Source organism: Antrostomus carolinensis, unplaced genomic scaffold (assembly GCF_000700745.2).
Source record: "Antrostomus carolinensis isolate BGI_N321 unplaced genomic scaffold, ASM70074v2 scaffold12052, whole genome shotgun sequence".
In the NCBI taxonomy this organism is placed as follows: Eukaryota; Metazoa; Chordata; class Aves; order Caprimulgiformes; family Caprimulgidae; genus Antrostomus; species Antrostomus carolinensis.
In genome coordinates this window covers 1,242-13,712 of record NW_010297637.1, presented here as the reverse complement: position 1 = coordinate 13,712, position 12,471 = coordinate 1,242, and the positions used below count along the sequence as shown (strand labels likewise).

The 12,471-nt window shown below is 40.1% G+C and overlaps 1 protein-coding gene across 1 annotated transcript in view; it reads left to right on the top strand.

The window, feature by feature from the left end:
* The window catches only part of TACC2 (transforming acidic coiled-coil containing protein 2), a gene marked incomplete at its 3' end in the record, with an annotated part of 39,334 nt that extends 27,143 nt beyond the window's left edge, over window positions 1–12,191 (top strand). Inside the window, exons 11-13 of the mRNA XM_010162206.2 lie at window positions 6,704–6,847; window positions 7,785–7,861; window positions 12,148–12,191. Of these exons, the coding sequence (XP_010160508.2) occupies window positions 6,704–6,847; window positions 7,785–7,861; window positions 12,148–12,191 (265 nt within the window). The remainder of the gene's footprint in view (window positions 1–6,703; window positions 6,848–7,784; window positions 7,862–12,147) is intronic.
* Between the last annotated feature and the right edge of the window lie 280 nt (window positions 12,192–12,471).

The window sequence follows — 12,471 nt, the reverse complement described above, 5'->3', positions numbered from 1 at the left end:
TGATTCTTTCCAAAGTAACTTTGGCCTTTCAGGAACTTAAGGAACAGAGATAATTTAATTAATGTAGTACATAAACTTAAATTTCATCAGCACTTTCAGTTATCCTATACCACTGATGTATATATTTTACAGAAGTATTTATAAAGCAAATCTTTTAAGCTTGAACACAGGACTTGATGTGTGGAGAGTTGTCTTGGCACCTGGCCTCAGTAGGTCTGTATGCATAGATTCATTTTCAGAGCTTTGGGCCCTAATTCTGCTGAAATGAAAATTAGGCTTTATTTTTCTAGTCATCTATCTAATGCAGAATTTGGCATGGCTTCTTCTAGGAAAAGCAAATTGATCTGCAGATCAGTTCTGTACGTCAGGACACATTTTCTAGAATATGTATAGTGAAATTTAAAAAAAAAACCAAAAGTTGAATTGAGAGCAGCAGCTGGCATAAATTCCCATAAAATGGAAATGAAAGGAGAGGAGTCTGTGAAAACAGCTTTAGCTTCAGAAAACATTTATTTTACCCAAAGCATTGTTCATACTTATCCCCTAATAAAATATGTTTGTCTGTACCTCAAAATTAACCTAAACTGGAGTTTTGTATCAATGTTATAGTCATGAAAGGAATATGGGATGTGTTTGTCACCCAGGAGTTGTCAGAATTACACATTAAAATGTAACTTTCCATCTCTGAATGTGTTAAACACTTTTGCTTTGTTCTTAATCCATTTTTTTCCTGTGGATTGCCCACAACCAAACACTTGACAGGAGGAGTTAGAGTTTGCCGCAATGAGGATAGAAGCACTGAAGTTAGCCAGGCAGATTACCCTGTCTTCTTTCTGCTCCGAGGTATCTGTTTTGTGCCTGCCATGTGTGTGTGAGTGTGCACAGACTAAGAAACCGAGTGCTGCTTTTTTTTCTTTAACAAGGTAACTAAGGCTCGCAGAGTGCGGTGCTAAGCTGCGTGCACCTCAGTGTGACACCAAAGAGCATGCTGAAAGCAGTACTGCACACACAAATGCTGTCACCTGCTCCACCACATCCAAATTAACAAAAGACAAATTTGAAGGCAGGAAGCAGGCACGTACCTTTCTCAGGAGGAGAGAGATTCTGCAGTCCAGGTGACCGTTTGTCATTTGCCTACAGCAAGATTTGTCTTAAAATGTTTGATGGCAAAACAATACCAAACCTACTTCTTATAAAGATGCTGTAGATTTTGACTGCAGGGACATTTTCCTTTTCTTGGTATTTTCAGCTTGAAATCAGACAATTTGACCCTCAGAGTTTAGAAGTGAGAAATTCAATCAACTCTGCCTTCAGGCGTCTAAAGAAAAGGACTATAGCAGGTTTAGAAGGGCTCTAGAGCTCCCAAGGAAGAAAGGCCTCCCAACACGACATGTCTTTATTCTTGAAGATCTAAGCCTTTCTTTTATTGCTACTTCCAGGTTGCACTGGCTAGTTCTGCCTCAGAGTGGTGCTTTGCACTGCTCTAGGGATGCACGTGGTCCTCACTGTGTTTGGAATGGGATGGAAAAAGTTGCTCTGATGCACTGAGTTTGGTGGTTACCCAGTTGCACAGCCAGTTTATGGTTCCCTTCATGGTATTTTTAACAAAAAAATCAAGCCAGAAATGTTTAGTGCCTTGCTTGGGTGGTAGCATCACCTGGATGGGATGCTGATGGGATGCAGTGTCCTGCTGCAGTGAGACATTTTATTCCAAATGAGGAGAATATGCTTCTGACATGTCCTTTCCAGTGTCCTTTCTCTTCTTATACTGTCCATTAATAAGTCAGCCCAATCCTATAACATCTTGAGTTCATTGCATCATAACAACATTTGGGCTGGTTATTGGGTAGAATTTCTTGGTGCTTTAAAGATCATTCAAAAAGTAACTAGTTCATAAAAGTAAAGGGGGTTTTTTAGACTAACTGTACTTTTATGAAAAAATAATGCTTATATTTGATTTATTTTGCTTTCCTTAAATAGGCTATGACCCAGCTGTTTCCATGGTGCACATATACTTACTGAAGTAAACTCATTCCTTGCAGATTTATGGGTGGTTTAAAGTATGTGGCTATAATTTATTTAATCAAGACAAACGTGTTGTTGTCTTCATTAGCAACCAAGATTAACCTTCTAATTAAAGGAGTGAAAAAATAAATACCATTTTCCTGTGTGAGTACTAGCCTTTGTGTGACTGTCCTCTTGCTCCATTGCCCTGTGTGGCAAGTGTCAGAAGAGGGTGAGGTGGAAGCTTCTCTAGATCCCCTCTACATCCTTGTCCTCCCAGCACTTTGCTATAACATGCAGCACTCAGGCTCTCCAGCGCCAGGAAACACTCAAGATGAAACACATAATAAGGAGAATGAGAGGAAATGGCCTCAAGTTGTGCCCAGGGCAGTTGAGATTCTATGTGAGGAAGAATTTCTTTGCTGAAAGGGTTGTGAGGCATTGGAAGGGGTTGCCCAGGGCAATGGTGGAGTCCCCATCCCTGGAGGGATTGAAGAGTTGTGTAGACACAGTGCTGAGGGACATGGGTTAGTCGGGGACTTGTCAGTGTTGGGTTCATGATTGGACTCGATGATCTTAAAGGGCTTTTCCAATTGAGGCAATGCTGGGATTCTGTGAAAAATGAGGAGAACTCCACCCTCTTGCAGAGAATCGGTTGCATTTTGACATTCACGAAGCCCCATTTTGGTGAAATCGTAGAAATGTTTTTAGCTGAATACTGTGGGTGTCATGTTAGGCTGGGAAGAACTTTTGTCCTTGCATAACTTCACTATTTCAGTGGGAGGTAGCTAATGTTAAATTAGCCTGTGATGACAACCTCCATGACCTACAGTGACTGATGGCCTGGATTAAGTATAATAGGATCCACCAGATGACTGCAGTGGGTTAAATTTGGATACTAACTGGCCGAATTCCCTTCTGCTTGGCTGGCCACAGTTCTTTTCTTAATGTTGTATAATTACATTTCACATTTGCTAAAGCAAGACAGGATGGATAACAAGAACAGGATGCTAAATAAAGACACAAGCACTTGTTGTGGCAAGTTAGGTCACCTAAAATAAAGGTTAAATATGAGCATTTTCTGCTACTACTAGGACTGAGTATAAGGATGTGCAGCAGACAGAGGGAGGGTATTTGACCACTCCCAAACTTCTTGTCACAGACTTCAACAACAAGACTAGTTGTCTATTTTCACATTGCCAAAGATTTCTGTCTTCCAGCATTGAGATGAATTAACACTTCTCTAATAAACAGTCTCTGTTGGGATGCCCTGTGACCGTTTTTTTATAGGTGAAACTTGAACAGAAAGCTGATAGGATTTGTGTCCACCACGCTACAGATGCTGAGGGAATGTGAAGTTGGGTGTTGAAACAAGATCCAAGGAAAGGAGAGAAACTGAAAGGAAGAGAAGCAGCACAAATGGGATTAGTGCATCGCAACAGGGGGGTCTCTCAGGGTAGTGAAGGAGGAACATTTCCTTCAAACAAGGATAATTTTTTTTTTTCTAGTAAAGCTTTACAAGCAGAGAACTTATGCTTGAATTTTACTTGCTTTTCAGTATATTTGCAACCATAAATAGGTCTTGTTTTGCCTCCATTGACCTGTCTGCACACACATCAATTATTTAAAAGAGCAGGTCATTTGATACACACCCAAGCAGCATTCGACTGCTTGTAAAGGGCAAGCTAATTTTCAACAGGGCTAAATATTCCTCTAAACAGTATGATAAAAAATAGTTTTCATTTTAATTCCAGTGCCTTTCTCTGTTTTCTTTCACTTTGACCTTCTTGAAGTATGATAACCACAGCTGGTTAATTGATGTGGATGTGTTCCCTTTCTGGTCAGATATCTGGTTTCTGTAAAAGATGCTGGGAACAGAATAGGAAGTGTGTCAGGCTCTCAAATATTTACACTAAGATTGCAGTGACCTACATTTAGTAGTAATTCCCCTGCAGACTCTAATCTTTCTGTGCGAGGTTCGGTGACTTCAAATCCCTATGCATATTATTATTACCCCATTTAATTGCTTACCTTCTCAGCAATTAGGTGTTGAACTTAGAGCACTGACAGAGTTATTTTGGGTAATACCATCATCCTATTGGTCAGATTATATTATTTTCTCACGACAGGAATATTTAGAGGCAGCAAATAACAGTTACTAAATTGTGCAGCAGTTTGGAGCAGTGTAAAATTGGTTTTTGAAGTAAAACCACAGAGACTGGTACTGATTCCTTTTGCCAAAAAGAGAACCCAGCAGCCCGGTTTTGATTCATGTAAAGTGTTTCCAGAGTTAGGACAATACTGCTCAGACCACTGCCACAAGTATTTCTACTCAATGGTTAAATTCCAAGAGTTTTTGTAATAGTTTTTCAAAATTTTAGGTTGTTTTGCATGTCATTATTACTATTCTTTTGTACAATTAATGCAAGAAAGATCTAGAGAAAGCATAATTATATTAGTGATGTGTTGAGCACTGTATAAAAAAATGGATGTGTATTAAATGCTTTGAAGTGTTCTTTTTTCCTTAGAAATTTTCCTCATCCTAGCAGTTCCTTTGACACATTTTTGTATGAGCTTAAGAAAATTAGTGTTTCTTTTGCCACAATTAATATTTTCCAGCAATCTCTTAATGAGATCCAGTAAATTGAGCTGCAGGAGGCTTTTGAAATATGATACACACAGCTCAATAGATTGATCTTCAGGTTGGCCTTTCTTTTGAGGGCACCTTTGATGGTCTAATGGCTCTTTTTTATCTCTCAGTTTTTCTTGCCTTGTGTTTGAGGAGGAACTAAAGTACGTTTTTTTGAAGTTAGGATACTGAGTTGAGCCAGAAGTAATCTTATTTATAGACTGTCTTTCCTTTACTCAGATCTGTGGAGAGCACCATGTGGTTTTTTATTTATGCATTTATATAGATATCTGAGCTTTTATAGATATCTGGATTTTTTTTTTTTCCTGCATAGTTGTTGTATATTGGGAGATACTTTCAAGAATACCAACTATGTAATTTTGATAGACCTTGTGATGCTTTTTGCTCAGGTAGGAGAATCAGCTGGATTTGAGGTTACACCTCCTAATTATGTTGGCATTGATGATTATTTTGTGTGGTCACGGTTAAATATAGCAAAAAGGAGAAGGGATGGCCTGCTCCATAAATGCTAGAAGTAATAGTCAGTTGACTCCTGTGTTTAAAAATGAACAAAAAATATGGAACAAATTAGTGAGGCTCTTGTATAAATGAAGATGCAGTCTGAGGTTTTGTAAGTACTGTTTAGCTTATTCTTGCTCAAATTAATTTTTCTTGCCTATCTTTTAACATTGTTTCATTGGTTTCTTCATATCATCTACAGATGTGATATCTAGAACATCTAGTACTGTGTTTATCTCAATTGAGCGTTGTATATAATTTTTAATATAGCTTCTCCAATAAGGTGTGATGTGAGAACTCAGGAGGGATTGAGTGGGATTGAGATCTCCAGGGAGATCTTATAGCAGCCTTCCAATACCTGAAGGGGCTACAAGAAAGCTGGGGAAAGACTTTTCATAAGGGCAGTTAATGACAAAACAAGGGGAAATGGGTTTAAGCCGAAAGAGGGGAGGTTTAGATGAGATATTAGGAAGAAGTTCTTCACTGTGAGGGTGGTGAGACACTGGAACAGGTTGCCCAAGGAAGTTGTAGATTCTCCCTCCCTGGAAGTGTTCAAGGCCAGGTTGGATGAGGCTTTGAGCAACCTGGTCTAGTGGAAGGTGTCCCTGCTGATGGCAGGGGGGTTGGAACTGGATGAGCTTTAAGGTCCCTTCCAACCCAAACCATTCTCTGAGTCTATGAGTGTTGGTTGATCACGAGATGCAAAGTGTAGGTAGGGGACATGAGGACATATAGCTGTGGTGGTACATCTGCTGCAGAGGTCTGCACTCGGGGTTCCTATGGATGGTGTCTAAAAATGTGAGGATTTTTTTTTTTTTCCCCCCTAATCTGGTTGGTTTTAAAGTGCTGCAGTTTGCAATGTTTGTATCCAGATTTGTTTGCAAGACATCGCAAACGCATCTCACTGTCACATACTTCCTTTTTGCTCTCTTCCTCATTTCACACACTGCGTTAAACTGAATCACTGATAAAAGCAAAATTGGCAGCTGCAAATAAAACCTCAATTAACTTACTAATCGCATGCTAAATACCAGTGGGGCAGCAACGTCACTTTTTATGTAAAGCCGTTCCTGATAGATACAGTATGTTGGCAGGTCAGACCTAAGAAAGTGAGCTGTCCTCTTGCTTCTGGTTTCTTGATCTATTTTTATGCAAGCAGAATTCCCCTTAACAAGCTCTCTACCTCCAATTCTCATTTCCTCTGCTAACGAGCATTTCTTGTGGATGTTTTGATGAAATTTCTGCATCAGAAAGTAGTAAATTTTCTAATATAGGACCTTAAAATATTGGTGGCAAAGTGCTGCCTTTATTTTCTGTCTACAAGGGTAATATGGCTTTCTCGACGCTTACTAGGGATCTTAAATGTTTATTTTATGATTGCTAAATTCAAGGTTCCTTGCCAGTGTTATTGCTGTTGTAATTTAGTAGTGCACAGGATTCTTATCCTAGCTCAGGATGCTGGTGCCTAGCACTACACCCATATAAAACTTATTAGCTAAACTCATATTTAATGGTTCATTTCTTTGTATTTAAAAAAAAACAAACACACAGAGAGAACCTGCTATCCCAGCAGATGTTTCCATCTCTAAAAGTGCATTGTACTCCCGGATTGGCGCCTCGGATGCTGAAACCACCACAGGTCTTCTCTATGCCCAGCAAGACTTAGACTCTGCACTACGACTCGCCAGAGCAGAGGTAATTTAATTTTCTTCAGAATTTGGAAAAGGAAATATGTGCCCCTTGTGGTTTCCTTCTTTCCTGTTTTCTCCCAAATGATTCATATCACGAACACTTGTTCTGTTCTTGAAACCATCCTCAGCCATGCTAAAGCCACGCTAGAGGCTACCAAAGCAAAAGACAATACACTATAAGTTTTACTTTCTTTGACATGAGTGAAAAGCAGACATTATATTAAAATAAATCTTTATTGTTTTTAACTTCAAATGTACTCTGTGCATCTTGACATTGCTATATAATTATATACAAATTGTAAGGTGCGAGAAATGGGAATAAAATGATGTATTTTACAATGCTACACATAAGATTAGTCTGGCTAATAATAACAATTAAAAAATGGTTACAATCTACTGGTAGAGTATTGAAAACTTTATGATAGATTGTGTGAATGAAAGGAGCACAAAGGAACACAATCCTTTGGGTATAAAATTTGATGGACAGTCAGCCCTAAATACACATGCAGAAGCAGTAGAACGCCCTCAGAGGACAAACCATGTTTCAAACCCATGTACAGAATTATTTCAGGTTTGGCACCAGGTCAATCCAGACACAATATAGTGTAATATAGTATTTCTTGAAAACCGTCCTTGTTATAATCAGGAATGAAACATGAAATAAGAACATTGCATCTGCTTCCTTAAGTTAATTTTTCAAAACTTGAGTATGATTTCACTTATGAACTTTTTTAATTGCACCTTGCAGTCTGAAAAAGAAAAAAATCACTGGGGAGGCTTATATTTGAACCTGTTATGCACTTGAGAACTATATCTCTGTTCATTAGGATTCGATATTAAATCAAATATTGGACAGTTATTTAATTCCCTTTTTAACAGATCACTTGGGTTTACTGTGTTTTGTTTTGTTTTGTTTTTTTCCTCTGCTTTCTTTGTTTCAGATTGTGGCCAAGGAAAGAGAAGTATCTGAGTGGAAAGAAAAATATGAAGAAAGCAGAAGGGAAGTGATGGAAATGAGGTGGGTCATTAACTTGTCACTAATCACACTGACAGTCTTATTTCAGCGTGTGGGTAGTACGCAGAGTAACCTGATTGCACTACTGCTTTGGTTAGCTCAATTTGTTGTGTTATTTTTATTATTTGGATTGATCCAAAACTTTGTCTTTGTTCTACTTGGTGGGCAACCTGTTCAGGGTTGTCATTGAAGACTTTGATGTAGCTAATCTCATTTATATCCTCAAAACCCTGAGATAAGAGGTCTTAGTGTAAGGGAAGAATTTCCTCCCGTTTGTGCGGTGAATTCTCACGTGGATTGCGCAGTGATGTTTCTGTTCCCTCACTGACTAGCTTCTTGCCAAAATTGAATGTCTCAGTGGTTTAAAACTAAAGCCAATGAGCTGCATATTCAATTCCTGCTTCTATCCAGGAAAACTGTACTTAGGGAGTCAGGGTAAAAGGGAACTGTGGTGCAGAATTCGCAAATGCTGGCATGGATGCCAGGAGTCACACATGGCAGATTTAAATAGTGGCGGCGCAGGGCTTTGAGCCAAAGCATCTTAAGAGAAGCATCTGCAAAATGCAAGGGCAGTCGCTTTATTTCTTTCAGAAAACCATCTCCCAGCACCAAGCTGAGTTCTCTCACCTCTCTTGTGCTCTGCTTGGGAAAGGAAACAAAACCCTGGCATAGCTCTCAAATGTATAATGAGGCAAAACAGAAAGGAGCTGCTGGAAGCAGTCAAACTGAGGAAGCACAACAAGGAATGAACAAAATTAGGAACTGTGTAAGGAGTGTCTCAGCATTCAGCACAGGCTCAAGTGTGGTACTTGGTCTGTTCTCCAGAAACTGCGTGGGCACACGTGCCTGCTGACTGCAAACAGGCACTGACAGAGGCTGCTTATTCCTTAACAAAAGGCTGAAAGAGTTGGGGCTGTTCAGCCTGGAAAAGAGAAGGCTCCAGGGAGATCTTATAGCGGCCTCCCAGTACCTGAAGGGGCTACAAGAAAGCTGGGGAGGGACTTTTCATAAGGGCAGTTAATGACAAAACAAGGGGAAATGGGATTAAACTGAAAGAGAGGAGGTTTAGATTAGATATTGGGAAGAAATTCTTCACTGTGAGGGTGGCGAGACAGTGGCCCAGGTTGCCCAGAGAAGCTGTGGCTGCTCCTCCCTGGATGTTGAAGGTCAGGTTGGATGAGGCTTTGAGCAACCTGGTCTAGTGGAAGGTGTCCCTGCTGATGGCAGGGGGGGTGGGACTGGATGAGCTTTAAGGGCCCTCCCAACCCAAACTATTCTATGATTCTATGATAAAAGGAGAGCACAGGGTGACACAGAGCAGCTGGCACGCTGTAGATCTCTACCTTCATCTTCCTCACAGTAATTTGCTTGTGTGTCTATACCCTCAATAAAATTTGATTTGGAAAAAACACTCATCATCTAAGCTAAGCTTCCCACAGGCACATCCCTAGAACACGCGTGAAAAAAAAAAAATCTGATTAATATTGTCACAAAATGGTAAAATATACATGTGTGCACAAAGAAAGATTTCTCTTGGAAGATTAAATGTTGAAACAGTCCATGTGTAGTGAATTAGAGATGCAGCAATTAGAAACAACATAATGGTAGGCAAGGAGTGAAGGGATTATCTAGAGCTGCAAGTACAAAAGCATCACTTCCCACAAATGGAGAAGCAACGCTCCTTTACCCAAGTCCTGCACACTCTGCCTGGAATATCCCAAGCTCAGCTAGGTTTCAAGAAAAACATTTGACTGGAGAAAATTCCACTCCAGAGAAGAGCAGCCAAAAGGAGAAGTTGTAATGACGTCATAACTATCGAAGAGCTAAACCAGAGTGGGCTATACTGTAATCCAAGGGTAAAACCAGAGGCAGGCAAGAAATATTTAAATATGATTATTTGGAGGTCTGGTTGATTATGCCTCAATAAGGGAAGTCAGGCGAATGACCTCTGAGGTCCTTTGTAGCCCTGGATTCTGGTGGTTTTATGACTAATTAAATTGCAGGAAGTCAATAAATAGACTGAATGTCTAAAATACCAAAAGTGAAGCCTATGCGGCATGTCCAGCTAGGGTTAAGATGTGCCATCACCAAGAGGAATGTTGTGGCCAGCATTCTTTGGTTCCCCAGCCATAATGAGTGTTGTTTAGGCTGCCGGACTGAAAGAGACCTGTGACATGAATCAGGAACAAGACTTCACTTGACTACCTTGCTTTGCATATCAAGTATTACTAAAATCATAGAGTCATGGAATGGTTTGGGTTGGAAAGGACCTTAAAGCTCATCCAGTTCCAACCCCCCTCTCATCAGCAGGGACACCTTCCACTAGACCAGGTTGCTCAAAGCCTCATCCAGCCTGGCCTTAAACACTTCCAGGGAGGAGCAGCCACAGGTTCTCTGGGCAACCTGTTCCAGTGTCTGACCACCCTCACAGTGAAGAATTTCTTCCTAATATCTCATCTAAACCTCCCCTCTTCCAGTTTAAAGCCATCACTCCTTGTTCTATCATTAACTGCCCTTAAAAAAATCAATGTGCCATTGCCGTATCCACTCCTGTTGAACAGCTGCCACATGATTCATGAGGCTGGATAATGCAGAGAGTGGTACCTGCTTGAACTAGTCTAAACTGGTACAAATAAGAACTGGATAATGTTATTTCCCTTTGCTGCCAACGTTTGTGTTGCAGCCTAGGCTGGGAAGTGCTGTAGTGTTGTAACCCTGTTTAATGTTGTGTTCATTGCCCTGAGTCCTTGGTTTCATTTTCTAGGATGATAAAACTTCCTAAAGGTGCCTGGTGTTACAAGGATATGACATGGCTTTAAAATCCTTATTGCTTACAGCAGGCTTTTGAGGTAATCTTCTTTGGACACGAAACCAATCCATTCCTTTTAGGGGAAAATCCTTGCAGCTCTTTGCTCTCAAACGTGTCATTTATGGGCTAAAAAAAGGAAAAGAAAAAAAAAACACAATTAAAACAACAGGACTGAGAGCAGGGAAACCAGCATCTGAGCAGATCCCATTGGAGGCAGTGGCTGGGGACACGGTGAGCTCTGCAGAGATGAGCTCTGACCCCAGTCCTGAAAATTGTTTCTACCTGAAGGCTGAGCGAGGTCAGTGGGTTGTGCAGCTGTAAAGCCCCTGATCCACGGGGTGCTCTGCAGACACTGCTGACCTTTGGGGCAGGTGGCCTTCTCAGGGCTTTCTGGGCTCTGTTGGTGATTCAGATGTAAGACAGGTGGTACTGGAGTGACTGCTTTAGTGTTCTGGGAGCCCTGCAAGTTTCTCCTTTCCTTACTGACTTTTGTCTCAGGGGTTTCCCACATCCTTTCTCTAACCTCACCAACTGCAGCACAGTTCTCTAAAATGGACCAAGCGAAGGTGACCTAAGACTTCAAAAGAGACGTATTCAAATACCAGAGAGCTGCTCTGAATATCCACTTCAGATGAAGTGTAGGGTAATTTTGTTTTTCATAGAGAGTCCTACGTGACTCATGAATCAAAGCACTGATCAAGCTAGTCTCATTTCATTAGCTTTATTTGGCTCTGGGAAGGGATGGATCATCTTTCTAAATCACATTTAATCTGCTTATTTTGGCTAACCTCTTTTCAAGAAGGAAGCTCAAAGCCTACTGTGACTGTATGAAGTAAAATAGTCTTAAAAGTAACATTTTGCCACCTCTGTTTCAAAAAACAGATTTGGGAAATAGGACGTGGTGGATTTTTTGCTACATAATTGAATATTTTGGTCTTGTTCTCTTAAGTGCTAATGGATCATTTAGTCGCATTTGGAGAGTGGAAGCTTGGATATATTTTGGATGAGGGCCAAATATGCTCCTGTTAGGTTTACTTGCTACCAGTTATAACTTTACTTAACATTTACATTAAGAATAAGCAAAAAGAAACATGGAGAAGAGAGGAGAAAGTAATGGAAAAATCAGACTCTTTGTAACTCTTGAATTAGATTAATGTGATTATGTTTATATTTAAATCATGATTGGTAATGTACTTTGGACATGTTTGTTTCAAAAAACAGAATTTGTTTCAAAGCAATCCCTTTTCCCTCCCCTCACCTGTATTGATTTACACAGAGAATTAAAAATCAGGTGCAATGTTTAAACTGTCAATTTTATTTGTTACTCAGGTAATAAGAAACATATAAAAGTGTGGCAGGGTTCTATATCTCTTTTAAAATATCATAATTCAGTTACTGAATATTGTGATTTTCTAAGTAAGAATTAGCAATTATGATGTTTGCCAAAAGCTTTTCTTTCTTTTTTTTTTCTCTCTCACAGGAAAATAGTTTCAGAATATGAGAAGACGATTGCTCAGATGATAGGTAAGTGTTTCTACTCTGAAAGATGCCATCCTCCACTCTGATTTTTTGAAGAGAACCATGGCTGAAGTCTGTGGGCTCCATTTTGGTGCTAGCTACATCTGTTTGATGCTGCTAGGAATTGGGAACGCATCTGAGGACGGCACTGTGCGTGGAAAAGCTAGAGCTTCATTTTACAGAAAGTGGCCCCTGAGGCAGTCCAGGTAATACTGAAAGGTCAGGGCTTTATCTTCTGTATCAGAGCAAATTGTCCCATAGGAAACATCTTCAAATGCTTTGCCCA